Source organism: Oncorhynchus mykiss, chromosome 28 (assembly GCF_013265735.2).
Source record: "Oncorhynchus mykiss isolate Arlee chromosome 28, USDA_OmykA_1.1, whole genome shotgun sequence".
Taxonomy (NCBI): domain Eukaryota; kingdom Metazoa; phylum Chordata; class Actinopteri; order Salmoniformes; family Salmonidae; genus Oncorhynchus; species Oncorhynchus mykiss.
The window spans coordinates 34737462-34762456 of record NC_048592.1 but is presented as its reverse complement, the minus strand read 5'-3'; the positions used below and the strand labels follow the sequence as shown (position 1 = coordinate 34762456).

The window sequence follows — 24995 nt, the reverse complement described above, 5'->3', positions numbered from 1 at the left end:
TGTACTGCCTTTTGTGTTATGGTCTGGCTGTCTGTGTTTTGTAAATAGATACATAGTCAGAATGATATCAGATAAATATCAGTCGTGGTTATGTTCTATGGGAATTCGTAATACTGTCCCTTTAAATGAAAGTCCACTCCTTCTTATCGACTGATGTGTGACGTAGCTGTGTATACGACTTGCAAAGACAGTACAGCATAAAGATATGCCGAAACTACTTCTTCGATAGAAATCCCCCAACACACTTGTATGCGATTTAGCTAGCATAGCGCATGCGCAAAATACATCAGCGGGTCTAACGGACGTGTCGCGCCGGACTGCAGCCCGTCAAATGAAAGGCACTCCTTCGATATGAAGTTGTTTTTGACGAAAATTAAAACGTAAGGAATAATATGTACGCGTTTGAGTGGTACAGCGGAAGCAACCGGCTGTAAACGAAAGTCGAGGAGTGAGGTGGGGAGAAGGCGCATCAGCGTCACCCAAAAGTCGCACACTAATGAGATGTTTCAACAGCAAGGCTCAGATCGACATGGCAGTGTTTCCATTCCAAGTCTTTCTTTATAATGTCGAAATAATAAATAGAAAATAAATAAACATGGCTCCAACCCCCGTATCACACACTGAAATCATATGTGTGTTCATTGTACAATCAATTACTGAGAGAGAGCCTCAAATATAACATGAATTTGTATATAGGCTATCCACTGTATAGCCTACATGATGTCGGTTCCTATTTCAGTCATGTCTGGTCATGGGTGGGTCAAACAAAAATACTCTAATGATTGGTTGACAATACCACAATTTGTTTTTGAATATATATTTTTTAAATTTAACCTAGGCAAGTCAGTTAAGAACATATTCTTATGTACAATGACAGTCTACACCGGCCAATTGTGCGCCACCCTATGGGTCTCCCAATCACGGCCGGTTGTGATACAGCCTGGAGTCGAACCTGGATGTCTGTAGTGACGCGTTTAGCACCGAAATGCAGTGCCTTAGACCGCTGCGCCACTCGGGAGCCCGATGCATGCGATGGCTGCAGGATGAAGTTGGTGAAGGGCAATTGCAGAACATTTGCAGTCAAAACTTCATGACCTTTGATCACATGATTTCTGTAAAGTTCATGCAGTCGATTTGTAGGTGTAAATCGGATTATTTTTTTATAATGCAACACACTTTGAAAGGCATGTGAACAACGATGGTTACCGATTTGACAAAAGTGTTCCGCTCGAACACACATATTGACTTTCCCCTCCCCCAAACCCCGGTCTGGTCTCTCGAATCTGCTTCTCGACTTGTTTCCGGAATTATTGTGATGTTGCGCCTCTCGGTTAGAAATCTGTGCTACTGAGTTTGAGAAACACACACACCCACAACATTGTTTTATTAGGCCTACACCATTATGAAATTATAAAAGTGCTGTGAACTAATTAAGATATAATTTCGCCAAAACCTTGGCAGGTTGAACGGAATTGGGTGGGTGGTCGGGTGTCTTTTAAATTGTTGTGAAATTGTCACGTATGCTGTATTTCGAAATATTCCGTGGATTGGATGGTTACCGGAATAACTGGAATTTAAACAATGAGTCACCCGATTTAACAAAAACTGACCTTTCTCCACATATCTACATTGACGAAAGGATTCAACTAGGACAGGTGCCTTCTCCAGCCCACTCTGTGCTATTGCCTAGAGGGTGAGGAGACAGTTGTGACAATCGCTTTCACGATATGTGAGGCAAAGGTCCGAAGGAGGAATCGGTCAAACTGTTGCTGAACACAAAGCTCGTGTTACTATGGAGATTCAGAGGAACGGATTCAAAAGAGAAAGTTACATTCTCTCTGTGGACGTGGGGACAACATCGATCAGATGTCACGTTTTCGACAAGGAAGCCCAGATTCGAGGATCATGCATCACCAAGGTACTGGATAGGCTAGATTCAATAGAGCTATAATAAATTGAAATTACGTTTATCTGAATTAGGCATGCTAAATAATATGAATTATAATTATTTAATGAATTATGGACCCTGGTTAATGTTTGTTTCTGACACGCATAATCTTCACATTGTCAATTTGACTGGTATATGTTTATAGGTGAATCTCTTGTATCCTGAACCGGGCTTGGTCGAGTTGGACCCCGAAGAGCTGTGGAGAGGATTCGTTAAGGTGGTGAATGGTGCTGTGCAAGGTTTGTACCATTTCCCTCTCCATATTGATAGGCCCACCATGGCATATTTAACCCTCTTCTCATATAGTTCCAGTCCTCTAGGGTTTGCACGGGCTCTGGTTTTCATCCTTGCCTTATAGGTGAATCAGAGACTGAGGTGTTGGAGATCTCTCTAGTCAATCATTGTCATTAACTAATAAGCAAAACCTTTTTTTTTTTTTTACACTACTAGGCCGAGCCAAGTCGAGCTGTACTGGGCTGGCCAGGTCAGTCAGAAATGACAATATGGTTTGGGTAGGCCCTAGAGTGTGAGTCAGGTATAAGAGTGAGGAAGAAACATGTAACTAAATTGTACAATTTTGTGATAAAGTGCTCATAAAAGGGTAAATAATTTATCTTCAATACATTTGACACACTATGTCTGTCTGTCACACATATGAACTGATGGGCATGAAGTGGACTGAAATAGGTGCTGTCACTTATTTTGGGTCCTGGTACTGTTTATATTTAGTTTCCAGAACTAAGTTTCTGTGTGTTCCTGAAGTCAAGCACTCTTGATGGGGACGATATTCCTAATCTTATGTATAGACGGCCTGGTCCTAAAATAACTCTCGGTTCAATAACCTTTTGGTTGTTGACAAGGATATCACAGGAAACGGATTGGTAGAAACGGATTGGTAGACTTATAGGCAGGGTCACTGGTTTGGATGTAACAGGAACCATATTGGTAGATCTATAGACAGGCTCACTGGTTTGGATGTAACAGGAACCAGATTGGTAGATCTATAGACAGGCTCACTGGTTTGGATGTAACAGGAACCAGATTGGTAGATCTATAGACAGGGTCACTGGTTTGGATATCACAGGAACCGGATTGGTAGACTTATAGGCAGGGTCACTGGTTTGGATATCACAGGAATCAGTTCATCATGTCCGACAGAAACCAATCTTGTGGCGTTCTAGAGATCCAAGATGCTGTATCCTTGTTGTAACCTTGAACTAAAACTGCTCCAGGGACACCGCACTGTGGCTGACCCTGGCTTCCAAACCCTTCGGGGTGTTTCTGTGGAGTTTGTGCTAAGGCAGGGTGGCATATTCTGCTCCTGGAGTAAAAGCTACAGGGTCTGTGGGGGATTGGGCTAAGGCAGGGTGGCATATTCTGCTCCTGTAGTAAAGCTACAGGGTCTGTGGGGGATTGGGCTAAGGCAGGGTGGCACATTCTGCTCCTGGAGTAAAGCTACAGGGTCTGTGGGGGATTGGGCTAAGGCAGGGTAGCATCAAAGATTTTTTATAACTAACCCAAGATAGATCACCAGATGTTTCCAATGGAAGAAAATTCATGATAGTGAGCAGAACAAGCAAGGAGGTGGGCAGAGCCAAGTATGAGCTAGTGAGATTCTATTGGCGTGTTCTAGCATTTATTTGCTTATTTACGTTCAGGAACGCAGACTCTGAAGTGCTCGTGTGCAACAACTAAATTCTCCCATGAACTCCTTCTAAACAATACCTTTTTTGTTGTTGACACTTTGACAAAAAGGGTGAAGTCTACAAAACGCAGTCCCCTCTGTTTTACAGATTGTAATTTTGGAAACGGAAAACTGTATGGAGATCGAATGTTTCATTGATGAGAAAATGAGCAGAATGTCGACCCAAATTCCATCTCGCTCCATCTTCATCCAGATTGCATTGGCCAGTTCGCTTCCTCTCATCACCATATTTGGTAGTGAGTGGAAACTCCAACCGGATGCTTCACATTTATACAGCTCATTGTTCTGTCTGTGGTAACGCATTCTGGTCCTGGGGTAGAGATGCAGGGTCTGCTGGCTTCTGCTCAGGTTGCTGGGCCAGGGGTGGTCCATGGGTAGTCCAGGGGTGGTCCATGGGTAGTCCAGAGGAGGATTTTGGTCTGGGAATCTCTCTCTCTCTCTCCTGCCATATTTGTTTTTTAAAGGAAAGGTCTGATGCTAATGTAGTTTTGATGGCAAGCTGTTTTTAGCACGGCCTCACTTCTGCCACAAACACACAAATGTTCACTTACTGATCGCGTTGATGAATGATGTGTATGTTCTTTGTCTCTCACCTGGGTGTTTAGACTCAGGTTTACAGATGCGTCAGATGGAGACCCTGGGCATCTCCACTCAGAGAGGCACCTTCACCACGTGGGACAGGTACATTTTTACATAGGCTAAAATCACAGTGGACAGTCTAGGGAGTACACAGAACACTCTTGGTTAATACACACAGCAGGGGTCAGCAGTGTCACCCTGTGAGGGCCTATGTGTTCGCAGGCTTTTGTTTCAGTGGAGTAACAACACGTGGCTACGGTTAGACTATGGTTAGTTGATTTAGTAGAATCAAGCTTGCTACTGCTTAGCTAGAACAAAAGCCTGCACTCATCAGGCCCCTGTTGATCCCCAGGATGGAACAACAGTACAGTATGTTTGTATCTGTGTTGATATCCTACTTCACACCTCTCTCTCACACACACACACACACACACACACACACACACACACACACACACACACACACACACACACAGGAAAACAGGAGTTCCCTTTCACAACTTCATCAGCTGGCAGGACTTGAGGGCAGTGGAGCTGGTGAGGTCCTGGAACAACTCCTGCACCATGAAGGTTAGTCTGGGGTCACCGAGAGGTCATAGTTCAGCTGACCTTGTGATAATACAGTATAGGGGCCTCTATCTTTGGGCTCCGATTATTATTAGTAATGATTATGATAACTTGCCTTGCATTTTGCTATCCCAAACAAAATGCTATTACTAGCAAAGCAAATCACATCAAAACATTGATTTGGATTGTACTTTTGTATATGCAATTTGTCTTTTAGCTTACTGTTTATACAAAATAATAAACTAAACAAAATAGGAATGATAACTGTGGCTGTGTTGTGTCCGTGACAATGGCAGGCGATCCACGGCGTTATGATGGTGCTGCACTTCCTGTCCAAAAATAAGCGCTTTCAGGCGGCCAGCCTCATAGTCTTCTCCACCCAACACGTCACCTTCCGCCTGGCCTGGGCCCTTCGACACTGGAAACAGGTGTGTGTGAGGCAGAGAGGTTCAAGTGTTTGGAGGGGGCTGGCGGGGGAATGTGTGAGGGTGTGTGTGTGTTGGAGGTAGGTGTGACGTGTGAGAGCTTGGCACCTGTTCAAATAGGTGTTAGTGTGTGTGAGACAGAGAGGGAGAATGTGTGGGTTGGGGAGAGAGAGGGAGGTTTTTGTGCACATTCTGTAGTCAGAAACGAAGTTCTGTAGTCAGAAACAAAGTTCTGTAGTCAGAAACGAAGTTCTGTAGTCAGAAACCAAAGTTCTGTAGTCAGAAACCAAAGTTCTGTAGTCAGAAACCAAAGTTCTGTAGTCAGAAACCAAAGTTCTGTAGTCAGAAACCAAAGTTCTGTAGTCAGAAACCAAAGTTCTGTAGTCAGAAACGAAGTTCTGTAGTCAAAGTCCTCTGCTGTTTCTATCAACGGTATGTCTGACACAATAATGGGCCTTAATGAATGGGCTTTGGTATTATACCTTGACTCCTCAGCTTACTGTGTAACATGACTTCTACCCCAGTTCTCCCTGACTCAGGACACACGTCACATGAGGACTGACCTTCATGGACTCTGTGTGGACGCACTGTAACTGACTGCTATAATAATATCACTGGCACACTGGCCAATAGTGGAGAGAAACTTTTCCTAGGATCGCCCTACATTGTATTGTTGTTGACCTAAATCTAACTATATAGGCTACTGATGGCAGATGTGGCGAAAGCCTACCTGGTAACACTTCAAAACACTAATGGCCCAAAGGCACGCTGGGCTTTTCAATAAGATCATAATACAGAAATATTGTGGTCTTTACAGAACAAAGTCACTGGCCTCCAGTTCTTTTAGTAGCCTTGCATGTGATTATTTAGGAGCTGATTGGGAGCAAGAGAACACAATGGGGACACGGCAGGTGATATTCTTCTCCTCTCCTCTATGTCCTCACCCCTCACAGTTAAGTCAAGCAGTTGCAGAGGGCAACTGCTGCTTTGGGACGATAGACACCTGGTTGCTTTATAAGCTCACAAAAGGTAGGTTCCCCCATTCTCGTGTGTGTTCGTGTACAGTATGTGACTGCCCAAGCCTGCATGTAGTATTCATGTATATCTCTCAGCTAATTGATTGTGTGTGTATCTTTAAGCTTTGTTTATGATAAGGATGGCACACACTCCAGAGAAATTCAAGTAATATTCTTTATTTGAATTTTAAAAAATTGAATGTTGAACCAACAGAAACAGAAGTCCAACTCTCCTGCTGGACACCTTTTTCTATAACCGTTCAAATTTGTATCTTCAAGCTTCCCAAAATACTGATGTGTTAAAGGGGAAAATCCACCAAACCAACTCTTTCCTATAATTTACAGTGTTAGATAACACTAGTATGTGAGAACAATATTTTTTTTGTGAACAAATGTTTCATTTTGTCATTATAATAAGGTTGGTAGCATCAAAACCCACAATGCAATGCTCTCTATGCTCAGGCTGGCTAGCTAGGTAGCTTGTTGGCAAACATAACTACATACAATAATACCAAAGTCAACATCAGCACGTGAAGCAGCTAATTGGCTGCAAAAATTACCTAAATAAAATGTACTATCAATTTAGGAGTCTAAAATAGCACCATGCTCAACCTGCAGATCGATGTGCCTCACAGCGTTGGACTAGTAACCGGAAGGTTGCAAGTTCAAACCCCCGAGCTGACAATGTACAAATCTGTCGTTCTGCCCCTGAACAGGCAGTTAACCCACTGTTCCTAGCCCGTCATTGAAAATAAGAATTTGTTCTTAACTGACTTGCCTAGTTAAATAAAGATTAAATAAAAACAGCGTGGAGTCTGACATTCACAATGCAGCCTGGACTGAAGAAGTAAAATGAAATGACCCCGGGAATCGATAGATCACGCAGAGATGCACCAAAACAATATAACATTGAAAATAGGCGTTATGTTCCTTTTTAAGCTTGTGTGTGTTTCCATGTTAATTATGATTTGTCACGTTTTGGGTCTATACACACGCACATACGCAGGTCTCCTTGTTTTCTCAGTCCTACTGCAGTACTGCGTCCTCTGAGATCCCTCAGACATGTTGCACGACACAGTAACCAGGCAATATGAGTTAATGATTCATGTTCTTGGACAAGTTGCAGCTGAAAATTAGCTGTTTTAGTTTGAATCTGGTTGAGTGTCTGTTGTACATGGTCCCTGTTTAAATAAACAAATAAAGTCTGTTTCTCTTCTCTAACCGATTCCAGGATTGGTCCATGCCACAGACTACTCTAATGCCAGTGCCACTGGGATGTTTGATTCGTACCAGGTCGGTTTTTCCTTGTTCACGTGTGTAATAACTTTGTATCAGGGTTGGGGTCAATTGCATTTAAATTCAGTTAATCCAGGAAGTAAACTGAAATTGCAATTCCACTTTTTTTTCTCATAGAGATGCATTGTGTCTTTGTGTGTGTGTGTGTGTGCGTGCATTCCCTACAGTTGTGCTGGAGTGAATTCCTCTGCTGTCTCGTCTCGCTGCCTCTCTCCATCCTCCCCAAAGTACTGAACACTGGGTGAGTCACATGATACTGGTCACATGACTCACATGTCTCCCCTTTTTAAATGAATAAGGTTTGTTCTCTGTCGAGATTGCAGTCAGAAGTGAGAGATCAGAGGAGAACATGCCACTTAAATGGCTGTTAGAATCCAAAAAGAAGGCCTGTATAATGTAGAGATTAGAAGATAATTTACTGAACTGTAATGTTTTTTTAAGCACTTTGTATAGTCCCCTGCTGTACAATGTATACTGTATATTGTCTGTTGTTTTAACTTAGTTTTCATAATGCAAAGCAAATGTATGTGAAAAACAGACACTAAAATGCTGATCAGCATAGCTACGTTACAGCAGCATGCAGAGGCTACTGAGTTCTGTCGTGTTGTAAAATTAGCTATCTTCTCTGCAACGGAATGGTATCAACCACATATTTGATGTGTTTGATACCATTCCGCTGACTGTTACTGCAGCCATTATTATGAGCCGTCCTCCCCTCAGCAGCCTCCCCTGGTGTGATAGAAACGTCTGATATGGCTTGCAGAGAAGATAGCTAAGTTACCACAGGACGGAAATTCAGCAGCCTCCACTACTATCACGCATGGTCTATTTGTTCTCTTCTCCTTGATATCTTTTTAATTGATTTAACTAGGCCAGTCAGTTTAACTAGGCGATATCTAGTTACAGTGATAAAGCCAGATTAGATGTTGATATATTTATTGTCATATATAATACCTAGTCATTCATACATGATCTCCTCTTCCCCCTTCTGCTTCACCAGTCACCGCTTTGGCTCAACAGATCCCTCCATCTTTGGGGTGTCGATCCCTATTATGTCTGTTGTGAGTATCTCTCATCTTTGCATCACTATCTCCACGTCTTGGAATGAGTCTGTTATCTTTATGGCTTTACGGTATCTTTGTTTTGTCTGGTCACCAGCCATGCTAGGTCAGTTTGTCTTCAGGTTATTCTGCTCTCTTTGTGGGAATATGACCTATCAAAACATCCACTTTCCTCATTAATTCTTAGCATCAGCTGTTTATTACATGTTTCTAGAAACACACAGGGGATATATACACACGGGTAATATATATATATATATATATATATATATATATATATATATATATATATATATATATATATATATATATATATATATATATATATATATATATATATATATATATACACACACACACACAGGTAATATAGTGCACTCAGAAATATTCAGACCCCTTCACTTTTTCCACATTTTTTTACGTTACAGCCTTTTTCTAAAATGTATTCAATTACATTTTTTCCTCATCAATCTCTACACAATACCCCATAATGACATCACAATACCCCATAATGACATCACAATACCCCATAATGACATCACAATACCTCATAATGACAAAGCGAAAACAGGTTTTTAGAATTATTTTGCAAATATATTTAAAGCTAAAAACATAAGTATTCTGACCCTTTGGTATGAGACTTGAAATTTAGCTCCGGTGCATCCTGTTTCCTTTGATCATTCTTGAGATGTTTCTACAACTTGATTGGAGTCCACCTGTGGTCAATTAAATTGCTTGGACATGATTTGGAAAGGCACAGACTTTGTAAGGTCCCACAGTTGGCCGTGCATGTCAGAGCAAAAACCAAGGCATCATGTCGAAGGAATTGTCCGTAGACTTCAGAGACAGGATTGTGTCGAGGCACAGTTCTGGGGAAGGGTACCAAAAATGTCTGCAGCATTGAAGGTCCCCAAGAACACAGTGACCTCCATCATTCTTAAATGGAAGAAGTTCAGAACCACCAAGACTCTTCCTAGAGCTGGCCGCCCGGCCAAACTGAGCAATCGGGGGAGAAGGGCCTTGACAGGGAGGTGATCAAGAACCTGATGGTTACTCTGACAGAGCTCTTCTGTGGAGATGGGAGAACCTTCCAGAAGGACAACCATCTCTGCAGCACTCCACCAATCAGGCCTTCATGGTAGAGTGGCCAGGTGGAAGCTACTTCTCTGTAAAAGACACATGACTGCCCGCTTGGAGTTTGCCAAAGGCACCTAAAGGACTCTCAGACCATGAGAAACAAGATTCTCTGGTCTGATGAAACCAAGATTGAACTCTTTGGCCTGAATGCAAAGCCTCACGTCTGGAGGAAACCTGGCACCATCCTTACGGTGAAGCATGGTGGCGGCAGCATCATGCTGTGGGTTGTTTTTCAGCAGCAGGGACTAGGAGACTAGTCAGGATTGAGGGAAACATGACTGGAGCAAAGTAAACCTGCTCCAGAGCGCTCAGGACTTCAGACTAGGGCGACGGTTCACCTACCAGCAGGACAACGCCCCTAAGCACACATCCAAGACAACGTAGGAGTGGCTTCGGGACAAGTCTCTGAATGTCCTTGAGTGGCCCAGCCAGAGCCCGGACTTGAACCCGATCTAACATCTCTGGAGAGACTTAAACGTAGCTGTATAGCAACGCTCCACATCCAACCAGACAGAGCTTGAGAGCATCTGCAGAGAAGAATGGGAGAAACTCCCCAAATACAGTTGTGCCAAGCTTGTAGCTTCATACCCAAGAAGACTCTAGGCTGTATTCGCTGACAAAGGTGCTTCAACAAAGTATTGAGTAAATGGTCTGAATACTTATGTATATGTGATATTACAGTCTTATTTTTTTATTTCTGAATTAGCAAAGACTTCACACACAGGTCATATATATATATATATATATATATATATATATATATATATATATTTTTTTTTTTTAATTTTATTTATTTATTTAAAATGTATTTATTAGCAGTCTAAGGCTCTGCATCTCAGTGCTAGAGGCATCACAACAGGACACCCTGGTTCGAATCCAGGCTGTATCACAACCGGCCGTGATTGGAAATCCCATAGGGCGGCGCACAAATTGGCCCAGCGTTGCCGGGGTATGCTGTCATTGTAAATAAGAATTTGTTCTTAACTGACTTGCCTAGTTAAATAAACAATAATTGCGATAATGACTGATACTGAGAATGAATGTGGAACAAAGGGGATATTTTGAAAGCAGTTGTCTGTTTGTTTTAATGTGACTGGCCATTTGGACCTTGGTTTATGGACTGAAGGTAAAGTTTCACTGTTAAATACACACTGCAAATATCTTCTCTGTTTGAGTTGACCAAAGTAGGTTTTTCAATGAACGCTGACATTTTCTGCGTAGCTCACTGTTCGACAGTTCACTGTTCGACAGATCACCCAAAAATCTTAGTTAGTAGTTTATTGGATGATGGAAATCCCGTCATTTATTTGGGGTAAAGGTTGACATATTGATCGCGTTATAACATGTCTAGATAAAGACCAACAGTACCAGTCAAATGTTTGCACACACCTACTCATATTTTCTACCTACTCATCTTTTATTTATTTTACTATTTTCTACATTGCAGAATAATAGTTCAGACATCAAAACTATGAAATAACACATATGGAATCATGTAGTAACCAAAAAAGTGTTAAACAAATCAAAATATATTTTATATGAGATTCTTCAAATTAGCCACACTTTTCCTTGATGACAGCTCTGCAAACTATTGGCATTCTCTCAACCACCTTCATGAGGTAGTCACCTGGAATGCATTTAAATTAACAGGTGTGCATTATTAAAAGTTAGTTTATGGAATTTATTTCAAATGAAAAAAAAATCAAATAAGCAAAGAGAAATTACAGTCCATCGTTACTTCAAGTGCAGTCGCAAAAACCATCAAGCGCTATGATGAAACTGGCTCTCATGAGGATCGTCACAGGAAAGGAAGACCCAGAGTTACCTCTGCTGCAGAGGATACTGATGGATTTAGTTTAAATGTAACATGTTTCAAGTTAAACTAGTTTGTTTGCATCCTGTTTAGTGAATGATTACTGTGAGTATTAATGGAGTTTACGCCATGAAACTGTGTGTATGCTAATTTAGAAAGGTTGACCTAATCAGATAGGAGGAAATTGCCTCGGATCAGAGCGCAGGGTCAGGCCCAGAAGATGGATAGCTAAACAAAGAGAGGACCATGGGGATTCCACAGGGGAAAGGAGGGAAACTCATTGGGGTCATAAAATGTATAGCTGGGGAGGTGACGCCTACAAGACGGTGGTGACTAAAAGGAGGGAAGAGTATAAGATGTGTTGTGTAACTTTCTAAAATGGATGCATTTAGCTGACTATATCCTTTGTTAATAAACTCTTGAAACTTATCTTGAGCTTTTGGTCTCAATCCCTTATTGCAAAGAGGTAGCAATAGCATTTTTCTATTTAAGTGAGGATCCTTTCATGAGAGTTACCGGCCTCAGAAATTGCTGTCCAAATAAATGCTTCTGAGAGTTCAAGTAACTGATACATCTCAAAGTCAACGGTTCAGAGGAGACTGCTTAAATCAGGCCTTCATGGTCGAATTGCTGCAAAGAAACCACTACTAAAGGACACCAATAAGAAGAAGATACTTGCTTGGGCCAAGAAACACAGACAATGGACAAAAATACAGTCAAAATCTGTCCTTTGATCCAAATTTGAGATTTTTGGCTCAAACCGCCATGTCTTTGTGTGACGCAGAGTAGGTGAATGGATGATCTCATGTGTGGTTCCCACCGTGAAGCATGGAGGAGATGGTGTGGGAGCGCTTTGCTGGTGACACTGTCTGATTTATTTCGAATTCAAGGCAAACTTAACCAGCATGGCTACCACAGCATTCTACAGTGAAACGCCATCACATCTGGTTTATGCTTCGTGGGACTATCATTTGTTTTTCAACAGGACAATGACCCAACACACACTTCCAGGCTGTGTAAGGGCTATTTGACCAAGTAGGAGAGTGATGGAGTGCTGCATCAGAGGACATGGCCACATTTTTAAAATGTTTAACACAATCACCCAACCTCAACCCAATTGCGATGGTTTGGGATGAGTTGGACCGCGAAGTGAAGGAAAAGCAGCTAAGAAGTGCTCAGCATATGTGGGAACTCCTTCAAGATGGTTGGAAAAGCATTCCTCATGAAGCTGGTTGAGAGAATCCCAAGCGTGTGCAAAGCTGTCATATATATATATATATATATATATATATATATATATATAATTTATTTTTTTTACCTTTATTTAACTAGGCAAGTCAGTTAAGAACAAATTCTTATTTTATAACGACTGCCTACCCCGGCCAAACCCTCGGGATCACAGCTCGGGATCAAAACAGGGTCTGTAGTGACGCCTCTAGCACTGAGATGCAGTGCCTTAGACCGCTGCGCCACTCAGGAGCGAATCGAGGCAAAGGGTGGTTACTTTGAAGAATCTGAAATATTAAATATATTTTGATTTGTTTAACATTTTTTGGGTTACTACATGATTCCATGTAGTATTGTTTCATAGTGTTGATGTCTTCACTACTATTCTACAATGTAGAAAATAGTAAAAATAAAGAAAAACCCTTGAATGAGTAGATGGGATCCAAACTTTTGACTGGTACTGTACATATTGATTTGAGTTATAACATGTCTTGACAAATACCTACATATTGATTGGTTTGAGTAGGATGTATTCCCCCTAATGGTTAAGGTTAGGATTTGGGGTCATAAATCTGTTACCTCTCACCCTGTAGATGGCAGACCAGCAGGCGGCCATGTTTGGTGAGTGCTGCTTCGACATCGGTGATGTGAAGATCACCATGGGAACGGGCACCTTCATGAACATCAACACTGGGAGCGAGCCACACACATCTGTGGCCGGTACGTAGCTAACTGCTTCATCACAGATTACAGAACTATGAGACAGATATTTCACCGCATGTAGACATGTGGTTGACATTCTGCAAAAAAATGTAATCAATGAAACATTTGACCTCAATACAGTTTTCTGTTTCCAAAACTAGAATCTGTTACAGAGTGGACTAAGTTTTGTAGACTTTACCCTTTGCCAAAGTTATACAAAAATGGTCTTGTTTAGGAATGCAAGGGTGAATTGAGTTATTGCACATGCGCGCTTCACAGAGTAGGCGTTCCCTAATGGAATTATGGAAATACATGCTGGAACGCGCCAATAAGCTCTCGCTAGCTCATGCTTGGCTCTGCCCAGCCCCTTGCTTGTTCTGCCCACTAGGATTAATTTGCTGCCATTGGAAACGACAGGCTGCGGTCTATCTTGGGTTAGTTATTAAAATGACTCAGATATGGACATAGTCATACATAGCTAGCTAGAGGCTACATCCTGCCTCAGAGATGAACATGGTCTCACTTACCATCACCCTCAGTATGAGAAGTATACTGAACGGGGAAATCTCCATTGAAATGGCTTTTTAGCTCAGGGCTATGCTTAATCTGTGACTAGGAAATTGGCCCTCAAAGTCAACATGCAATCAGGCCTACACACTCACTCACTCATTCATGGACACAAGGGCTAAGTCGGGGTTGGTAAAAATCCTCCTTAAGAGCTACTGGCTGGGCAGGCTTTTGTTCAATCCCTGCTCTAACACACCAGATTCTAATCTGTAAACAGGTTTATTCCACAAACATAAACTCAGCCCAGAGCCCCATGAAAGGGTTAAAGTTCTCCATCACATTGGATTCTGGAGAGATCAGTGTAGATCTTCAATAAATAAATAATCTGAGGGGGTGGGGGACATCCAACATGATAGAGCTTGAGAGGATATGCAGGGAAGACTGGGAGACACTCTCCAAATACAGGTGTGCCAAGCTTGTAGCTTCGTACCCAAAGAAGAGTCAATGCTGTAATCACTGCCAAAGGTGCTTCAACAAAGTACTGAGTAAAGGGTCTGAATACTTATGTAAACCTGTTTTTGCTTTGTCATTATGGGGTATTGTGTGTAGATTTGATGAGAATAAAACAAAATAATTTAATACTTTTTTAGAAGTGGACGGTAATGTAACAAAATGTGTGAAAAGTCAAGGGAATACTTTCCGAAGGCACTAAGTGTATTTTGTGGCTTTTGCCGAATGGGTTCAAATGATCTAAACCCGCGCTTTTGCAACTGCCTGTAAATACCCACAATCCATTTCAAAGTGAATAATGGCAGACCCTTGTGGCAAATGGCTTTTTTTGCGTATAGGCCTACTGTACCTCTGATTTTGACTGTGGCACATTGGTTTGTGTAGACTCTGGTTCTGGATGAGACAGATGTTTTGATTCGGTTTTATTTACTGCAGTGTCTATTATTTGTCCAAAAGCTTTCTCACTCCAAATTGCTTTAGAATTTTCACAAATGTCTTAGTACATGTAATTCTCAAACATTCTAAGAATTTCTGAAAATGGGAAAATGACCATATCTAAGTTCTCGCTTGTCAGAAAATGTACAAAAGTAGTGTAATATTTTTTCTGGTGGTGTATATAAACAGATTTTAATAAGATTTTATGTTGCTAAAATTCTGTCCTCCATTTTTAAAGGGGCAATAACTTAAGTGATAATGCCCTCGAAGCCGGTGTTTGGAGGATATATTGGCACAGGTGTTGTTAGGCCCGAGACAAAGACGAGGGCCGGCAAACCTTACCACTATATCCTCCAAACTATCATGCTTTTAGGTAAAGAGGATCATTTTGTACATGTATTAGAATGAGTTGGACCAATTCCAGTCCCCTTGTTTAGGGGGTCCTTGGTCTTCTCCTGAACCTTCGGGGCAGGCTAACTCAGGGCTAACTCCATTTATCCTGAATGAAGTGTCGTTAAAAGAGTTGAGGACCAATGAAATCTCATGATCATTAATTTGAGGAAGACGACTGATTAAATATTTTATGAATCAAATGTTTTTGTTGGTGTTTAAAAATATAGTCATGTTAAAATACCTATCACATTACACATTTAGTAATGACAGAATGCATTTGAAACTTCATGCACAGTACTAAAATGTTTGTATGACCATACAATTAGCTTATTTTATCAATAGCAGTGGGATCAAAGGTTCAAATTTAGCGCTGACTCCCCCATGGATTGATGTTTCAGAATTGTCTCAATGAAGAGTTCGGGGTTCGACTAGACACGTGTAACATGCACGCGCAGTTACCAAGCCTGCTAGAGTTGGCGACAGGCGGACGAGCATTTATCCACCATCGTAGTACAGATGAAGCCTGAGAAGGAATGTGAAGCTAACTGAAGCCGGTTAGCTTTAGAAACCCAGAGAAGATCTAACTTGCTTTTGTAATACATACCACTCAGATTCCCAGGCTTTTCATTTTGTTTTTCTTTTCACAAATATTTTTTTTTTGGGGGGGGGTATTCCCTCTAGCTCAGTAGACAACAATATCAATGAATAAGACACTTTTACAAAAAAAAAGTATGCAGTTCAGACATTGTCCCAGGTTGCCATGGAAATCTGTTGTTTGTACAGGTCTCTACCCTGTTGTGGGGTGGAAGATCGGCCCAGAGGTGGTGTATCTAGCAGAGGGCAATGCAGCAGACACTGGCACAGCCATTAAGTGGGCACAGGAGCTGGGTGAGTCTGACCACTGGCATGATGCCTGTTTGGCAACAATCCAGGAGCTCTGTAATTAGGATATTCTCAAAAGTAAGGGGAAAGACGCCAACCATGCGTAATTCATATATTGATATTTGATAGAAAAAGGGCATGAAAACACAACGTGCATATAAGTTCATATTTATCCCATAGTTTGGTGATGTCAGAGGAAGTGACATCAGTTGTGTCGTTCCAGAGCTGTTCTCAGATGTACGGGAGACAGATGCCATGGCCAACAGTGTGGCCAACTCGGACGGTGTGTGCTTCGTTCCCTCGTTTAGTGGCCTGCAGGTGAGTGTGTGTATGCACACAGGAATGATTGAAGTGTGTGTGTGTGTGTTCACTTGCACAGACACACAGACACACACACACGCGTATACTGTGTATTGGTTTCACAGTGAGAGTGTTAATGACAGTTGGGTGTGCCATCAGCCTATGAGTTTTGTGGTTTTGTGGGTGTTTCTGGGTGACCTCGGAAGTAGTGTCATCATTAATGTGTCTACAGCGTTGTCACAACAGTGTTGTCATAACGTCGTCTTTTCCTTCTCTGCCTACCTTTGTGCAACCAGCTTTTGTAAGTTTGTCTCTTGTTTCATTTCATGTGAGTTTACGCTCCCAAAACATGCTGGAATAATGTTGTGTTTGTGTATATGCCTTTGTTTATGTTTATGAAATGTTGTTTATATATGCTCTTGGGTTTGGTTATTTATTTATATATATATATATATATATATATATATGTGTGTGTGTGTGTGTGTGTGTATATATATGTAGGGCCCTATAAAATCAGTACAATGTTTTGCCTGATTCCGTTTACTGTTTTCCCAAATTCCGTTTTCTCAGTTTTGTATTTACAGGTTTCTGTTTTTTCCTATTATTTTCTGGTTTTGCCTTTCAAAATCACACTTTTTTTTTTAAATAGAAAAACAACAAAATTGGATGTTCTATGTCCACAACAATGATTAAACCATATCAGGAGTCCACTTTTGCAGTCTATGTAAAAAAAAACAATACAATACATTTAGATTTTTCGGTGTAGTTATCCTGTAATGGAAGTGTGCAGCAGCCTGAAACCGTTGTTTGGCTAGCTGTGTTTCTGTGGCGATCATGTGATTGCAGAGTTTGCAAAACAAAATGGCCACAGGATTGATGCGAATCATCCTGATCTCATTCTGCCAGGCATATAGGCTACGTTGTAGTTTACATTTAACTGAGGAGTTTTTTTTAGGAAAGCCTTTCTTTCTCTGCTAGCAGAAGGTTATCATTAGCATCATCGCTATCGGCTACACAAAGTTTAGACATACGCATGTAACCCCCACCCACACACATTGCTGTGCCGTTGCAGGACAATACAAATCACTGTTGCATTTTGTTGATGTCTCATGATTAACTTGGGCAAGTGAATTAATTTTGTAATGAATTCAATACATTTATTTGAATATTGAAGTCCATTTGAATATCTAGATTCCGTGATTCTGTTCACGTTCTCCACATCGTAGATTTTATAGGGCCCTAGCTATGGTGTGTTAGTGTTAGTGTTGTGTCCTCACTATGTATGTTTAACGTGTTTGTGTGTTCACCAGGCTCCTTTAAATGATCCCAAAGCATGCGCCTCTTTCATGGGCCTAAAACCATCCACAACCAAGAGTCACCTGGTCCGAGCCATTCTGGAGTCTGTTGCATTTAGGTCAGTGTGTTTGCTTGAGAGTTTGTGCGTGCCTATGTGTGTGGGTAGATATGTGTTGGCGATATTGGTCAAGTTATTAATATAAATTCTGAATTTATCGATAAAGATGAATTAATTGTGAAATTAACGTGGGCACAAGGGACAAAATTGTGTTTTGAAGACCAAGTAATCTATCTGAAGGTTCAGTGCCTTCGGGAAAATATTCAGACCCCTTCACTTTTCCCACATTTTGTTACGTTACAGCCTTGTTATAAAATGTATTAAGTCCAAAATTTGTCTCAGCAATCTAGACAACACCTCAAAACGGACAAAGCAAAAAAATAACGTTTTTTGGAAATTTTGGCAAATGTATTACAAATAAAAAACATTAAATACCTTATTTAAATAATTATTCAGACCCTGTTAAATTGAATTGATTGGACATGATTTGGAAAGGCACACCTGTCTATATAAAGTCCCACAGTTGACAGTGCATGTTCGAGCAAAAACCAAGCCATGAGGTCGAAGGAATTGTCCAGAGAGCTCCAGATCTGGGTCGAGGCACAGATCTGGGGAAGGGTACCAAAAAATGTCTGCAGCATTGAAGATCTCCAAGAACACAGTGGCCTCCATAATTCTTAAATGGAAGAAGTTTGGAACCACCAAGACTCTTCCTAGAGCTGGCCACATGGCCAAACTGAGCAATTGGGGGAGGAGGGCCTTGGTCAGGGAGGTGACCAGGAACCCGATGGTCACTCTGACAGAGCTCCAGAGTTCCTCTGTGGAGATGGGAGAAAATTTCAGAAGATGAAGGACAACCATCTCTGCAACTTTCCACCAATCAGGCCTTTCATGGTAGAGTGGCCAGATGGAAGCCACTCCTCAGTAAAAGACCCATGACAGCCCACTTGGAGTTTGCCAAAAGGCGACAGTTCACCTTCCAACAGGACAATGATCCTAACCACACAGCCAAGACAACGCAGGAGTGGCTTCGGGACAAGTCTCAAAGTCTGGCAACGACAATCATACCACTCTCAAAGTAGGTCACTCATTTTACCCATTCAAGCAGTAACTGAATGCCTCGATGCCTGTCTGCCTGCTTTATATAGCAAGCCACAGCCACGTGACTCACTTTTGTAGGATCGATCCATTTTCGTGAACTGGGTGATGTACCTAATAATAAACTGTCCACGTGTATATTTGAAGATGGTTAACACTGATGTGTGTGTTTTGTGTGTGTGTGTGTGCCATTTCGTAGGAACAAGCAGCTCTATGAGACGATGCTTAGAGAAACACACATTCCCATCAGGAAGATCAGGTAGGCCTACAGTGGAGTACTCCCTATACGTTTCAGATCATCTCAAACTATTCTTTAGATTGTATTGTGGTATTGATGTATTGATCGGTGATTGTTACTGATTTTACAGATCTCTCTACAGTGCCGTGAAGAAGTATTTGCCCCCTTTCACTCAATAACTAGTTGTTCCACCTTTAGCTGCAATGACTCAAACCAAATGCTTCCTGTAGTTGTTGATCAGTCTCACGTTGCTGTGGAGGAATTTTGTCCCACTCTTCCATGCAGAACTGCTTTAGCTCAGCGACTTTTGTGGGTTTTCAAGCAGGAACTGCTCGTTTCAAGTCCTGCCACAACATCTCAATTGGGATTAGGTCTGGACTTTGACTAGGCCGTTCCAAAACTTCACATGTGTTCCTTTTTAGCCATTTTCACGTAGGCTTGGTTGTGTGCTTTGGATCATGTGTCTTACTGCATCACGTGTCTTACTGCATCACGTGTCTTACTGCATCACGTGTCTTACTGCATCACGTGTCTTACTGCATCACGTGTCTTACTGCATCACGTGTCTTACTGCATCACGTGTCTTACTGCATCACGTGTCTTGCTGCATCACTGTGTCTTGCTGCATCACTGTGTCTTGCTGCATCACTGTGTCTTGCTGCATCACTGTGTCTTGCTGCATCACTGTGTCTTGCTGCATCACTGTGTCTTGCTGCATCACTGTGTCTTGCTGCATCACTGTGTCTTGCTGCATCACTGTGTCTTGCTGCATCACTGTGTCTTGCTGCATCACTGTGTCTTGCTGCATGACCCAGCTAGACATGATGCTTCCAGGTACTTTTTTTAAGCAAACTTGAGTCCACTTTTTGAACGAGATGGGTCCTCTTATATCTGGCTAAAACCAAACACAAACCTCAGGAAAGGACCTTCCCCAAACTGTTGCCACGTAGTTGGAAGCACAGAAACGTTTAGAATGTCATTGTATGCTGTAGGGGGCTGAATAATTTTGCACGCCCAATTTTTCAGTTTTTGATTTGTTAAAAAAGTTTGAAATATCCAATAAATGTCGTTCCACTTCATGATTGTGTCCCACTTGTTGTTGATTCTTCACAAAAAAATACAGTTTTATATCTTTATGTTTGAAGACTGAAATGTGGCAAAAGGTCGCAAAGTTCAAGGGGGCCGAATACTTTCGCAAGGCACTGTATATATATGTCTATCAATCATGAATCCTCAATGTTTAGTGTGTGTGAGACAGGAGTGTGAAAAGATATTTATATATTCTGAGGTGCATGTGTGTGATTTTATTATTTGTGTGTATGCAGGGCGGACGGTGGCATTTGTACCAATGACTTTGTCATGCAGCTGACGGCGGACCTGTTTGGCAGGAAGGTCGCTCGGCCGACCCAACACGAAATGTCCTGCCTGGGGGCAGCCTTCGTTGCTGGACTGGAAGTTGGTACGTCCCGCACACACTCGACATGAACACACACACACACACTCGACATGAACACACACACACACACACACTCGACATGAACACACACACACACACACACACACTCGACATGAACTCACACTCACATTCGACATGAACACACACACAGGTAGATCTTCCAGAATGGTATTGAGTCCTGCTGCTTATACAAGTAGGACTAGGTAGACTGAGGCAGAATAAGGGATTGTTTGCTTGGGCAGTCGTTTTTACAGACAGCGTGTGTTGTTCGCTCTCGAGTAGATCAAATACATTGAGAGGTTTAGAGGTTTGGAATCAAATTTATTTATATAGCCCTTCTTACATCAGCTGATACATAAAAGTGCTGTACAGAAACCCAGTCTAAAACCCCAAACAGCAAGCAATGCAGGTGTAGAAGCACGGTGGCTAGGAAAAACTCCCTAGAAAGGCCAAAACCTAGGAAGAAACCTAGAGAGGAACCAGTCTATGAGGGGTGGCCAGTCCTCTTCTGGCTGTGCCGGGTGGAGATTATATCAGAACATGGCCAAGATGTTCAAATGTTCATAAATGACCAGCATGGTCAAATAATAGTAATCACAGTGAACATCAGGGTTCCAGGGTTCCATAGCCGCAGGCAGAACAGTTGAAACTGGAGCAGCAGCACGGCCAGGTGGACGGGGGACAACAAGGAGTCATCATGCCAGGTAGACCTGAGGCATGGTCCTAGTGCTCCAGTGCCTTTCCGTTCACCTTCACACTCCTGGGCCAAACTACACTCAATCATATGACCTACTGAAGAGATGAGTCTTCAATAAAGACTTAAAGGTTGAGACCGAGTCTGCGTCTTTCACGTGGGTAGGCAGACCATTCCATAACAATGGAGCTCTATAGGAGAAAGCCCTGCCTCCAGCTGTTTGCTTAGAAATTCCCATCCAAGCCCATGTAATGCTTTGTAGGTTAGCAGTAAAACCTTGAAATCAGCCCTTGTAGGGAGGAGGCTAGCACTGGAGTAATATAATCACATTTTTTGGTTCTAGTCAGGATTCTAGCAGCCGTATTTAGCACTAACTGAAGTTTATTTTGTGCTTTATCCGAGTAGCCGGAAAGTTGAGCATTGCAGCAGACTAACCTAAAAGTAACAAAAGCATGGATACATTTTTCTGCCTCATTTTTGGACAGAAAATGTCAGATTTTTGCAATGTTACTACGTAAATGGAAAAAAGCTGTCCTTGACACCGTCGTGAAATGTTCGTCAAAAGAGAGATCAGGGTCCAGAGTAACGCTGAGGTCCTTCACAGTTTGAGATGACTGTACAACCATCAAGATTAATTTTCGGATTCAACAGAATATCCCTTTGTTTCTTGGGACCTAGAATCACTGCAATAGAAACTTAATCTCCTCTCTCTCTCCTCTCCCTCTCCCTCTCCCTCTCCCCCTCTCCCTCTCCCCCTCTCCGCCTCTCTGCCTCTCGCTGCCTCTCTCTCTCGCTGCCTCTCTCTCTCTCTCTCGCTGCCTCTCTCTCTCTCTCTCGCTGCCTCTCTCTCTCTCTCTCGCTGCCTCTCTCTCTCTCTCTCTCGCTGCCTCTCTCTCTCTCTCTCGCTGCCTCTCTCTCTCTCTCTCTCGCTGCCTCTCTCTCTCTCTCTCGCTGCCTCTCTCTCTCTCTCTCGCTGCCTCTCTCTCTCTCTCTCGCTGCCTCTCTCTCTCTCTCTCGCTGCCTGTCTCTCTATCTCTTTCGCTGCCTCTCTCTCTCTCTCTCGCTGCCTCTCTCTCTCTCTCTCTCTCGCTGCCTCTCTCTCTCTCTCGCTGCCTCTCTCTCTCTCTCTCGCTGCCTCTCTCTCTCTCTCGCTGCCTCTCTCTCTCTCTCTCGCTGCCTCTCTCTCTCTCTCTCTCTCTCGCTGCCTCTCTCTCTCTCTCTCGCTACCTCTCTCTCTCTCTCTCTCGCTGCCTCTCTCTCTCTCTCTCTCGCTGCCTCTCTCTCTCTCTCTCTCGCTGCCTCTCTCTCTCTCTCTCTCGCTGCCTCTCTCTCTCTCTCTCTCGCTGCCTCTCTCTCTCTCTCTCTCTCGCTGCCTCTCTCTCGCTCTCTCTCGCTGCCTCTCTCTCTCTCTCTCGCTGCCTCTCTCTCTCTCTCTCGCTGCCCCTCTCTCTCTCTCTCTCTCGCTGCCTCTCTCTCTCTCTCTCTCTCTCGCTGCCTCTCTCTCTCTCTCTCTCTCTCGCTGCCTCTCTCTCTCTCTCTCGCTGCCTCTCTCTCTCTCTCTCGCTGCCTCTCTCTCTCTCTCGCTGCCTCTCTCTCTCTCTCTCTCGCTGCCTCTCTCTCTCTCTCTCTCGCTGCCTCTCTCTCTCTCTCTCTCGCTGCCTCTCTCTCTCTCTCTCGCTACCTCTCTCTCGCTGCCTCTCTCTCTCTCTCTCTCGCTGCCTCTCTCTCTCTCTCTCTCGCTGCCTCTCTCTCTCTCTCTCTCGCTGCCTCTCTCTCGCTCTCTCTCGCTGCCTCTCGCTCTCTCTCTCTCGCTGCCTCTCGCTCTCTCTCTCTCTCGCTGCCTCTCTCTCTCTCTCTCTCTCTCTCTCTCTCTCTCTCTCTCTCGCTGCCTCTTTCTCTCTTGCTCTCGCTGCCTCTCTCTAGGCTTCTGGAAGAGTCAGGACGAGCTGAAGAAACTACAGCGCACTGACCGAGTCTTCCTACCCCGGAATTTGTACAGAATGGGTGATGGGGGCACGGAGGGCGAGTACACACCCATTCTGCAGAGATGGGAACAGGCGCTGAAACGCTCCATGAACTGGTACGGCAATCCCTGAGGCTCGTAGGACAGTGAGACGGACGTAGGCTTTACAGTTGGGTGGATGCACAGACGGGACCTCTGGTGCTGCTAACCAAAGCCCAATGACTGCCTCTATGATGTCTGACCTCTCAATAGTATCTCTCTGTCCATGGGTTGGACAGATGGGAAAATACATTTTTGTTTGTTTGTTAAATCGTATTATTTGAAGTAAACACTTATCTGACATGACTAGATCTGTAAGATGTAGTATAATCCAACTGTGTTATATTAGTGACTATGTCAAGGAAGGAAGGATAGGACGAAGGAGGATGCATTTGACAAATATTGGAACTGGGTTTTAGGACCGAGTGGACCTCTAATGCTGCTGAACCTTATGACCTTTTGACTTGAGGCCCTGGCCAGGCGCTCAAGATTATTTTGACCCCATACAACCTTACCTAACTCATTACAGCACACGAGGAAAATGTTTTTTAAACGTTTCACGACTGTGAACTAAACTGTCTTTCTCGTAGTAGTCTCTCCCTGTTCCAGTGTTTTCATTGTGTCTGATGGACCCCACCCAGGTGTCTAGTCTCTCCCTGTTCCAGTGTTTTCATTGTGTCTGATGGACCCCACCCAGGTGTCTAGTCTCTCCCTGTTCCAGTGTTTTCATTGTGTCTGATGGACACCACCCAGGTGTCTAGTCTCTCCCTGTTCCAGTGTTTTCATTGTGTCTGATGGACACCACCCAGGTGTCTAGTCTCTCCCTGTTCCAGTGTTTTCATTGTGTCTGATGGACACCACCCAGGTGTCTAGTCTCTCCCTGTTCCAGTGTTTTCATTGTGTCTGATGGACACCACCCAGGTGTCTAGTCTCTCCCTGTTCCAGTGTTTTCATTGTGTCTGATGGACACCACCCAGGTGTCTAGTACTGGAATGGAGGAAACTGAACCAAACCATGTGACCTCTGGTGGTTACTATCCACCCATGCTAGAACCAATGGATTCCCATTGAGACCAATACTCTGTGTATTTCCAGTGAGACCATAAATACACAGTTTATGAGATACAAGATTGGCTCACCTTCTGTGGGCCTTCATATATATATATATATATTTGAATTGTTTTCTTTAAAAAAAATTGGAATCATAAACTATAAACAAATTATATTCATTCTTATGGTCATGAATTGAATGAATGGTCCCTTCTCAGAAATCAGCAGTAACTGCTCTCTACGGTGTACTATCTCTATTGCCTGGTTGGTTACCCAGACTCCTTGCTCTGACCAAACGCTTACGCCAGGCCTGCTGACGTTAGTTTCTTCTCCGAGTCTGGATCTGAGTACCTCCCTGACAAGTTCTAGAATGTAAACGCATTTGAACTGTTCTGACCCTGAATAAAAACCTACTTGGACCTTAAGGTGGCTGGTAGCCTAGTGGTTAGAGTTTGGGCCAGTAACCCAAAGGTTGCTAGATCGAATCTATGATCTGACGAGGTAAAAATCTGTCGTTCTGCCCCTGAACAAGGCAGTTAACCCACTGTTCCTGGACCGTATTTGTAAATAAGAATTTGTTCTAGTAAAATAAATAAAGCAA

At 42.9% G+C, this 24995-nt stretch overlaps 1 protein-coding gene across 4 annotated transcripts; it reads left to right on the top strand.

Moving 5' to 3' along the window:
- Nucleotides 1–1033: 1033 nt before the first annotated feature.
- gk5 (glycerol kinase 5) lies at nt 1034–24995 on the top strand. Of its 4 annotated transcripts, XR_005040214.1 has the most exons (17): nt 1037–1918; nt 2094–2187; nt 4259–4334; nt 4709–4802; nt 5096–5227; nt 6178–6253; nt 7472–7533; nt 7704–7777; nt 8537–8597; nt 13368–13494; nt 16105–16209; nt 16427–16521; nt 17814–17917; nt 19155–19214; nt 20519–20652; nt 23267–24266; nt 24323–24995. XR_005040214.1 is itself a non-coding variant. In XM_036966430.1 (16 exons), the coding sequence occupies exons 1-16, from the start codon at nt 1793–1795 to the stop codon at nt 23437–23439; spliced, it is 1593 nt and encodes a 530-aa protein (XP_036822325.1). In that variant the 5' UTR covers nt 1037–1792; the 3' UTR covers nt 23440–24995. The 4 variants fall into 4 exon arrangements, 3 of the variants coding, with proteins under 3 accessions (XP_036822327.1, XP_036822326.1, XP_036822325.1); XM_036966430.1 differs by having other exon boundaries at nt 23267–24995; XM_036966432.1 differs by lacking the exons at nt 20519–20652; nt 23267–24266; nt 24323–24995 and adding an exon at nt 19324–20204 and having other exon boundaries at nt 1034–1918.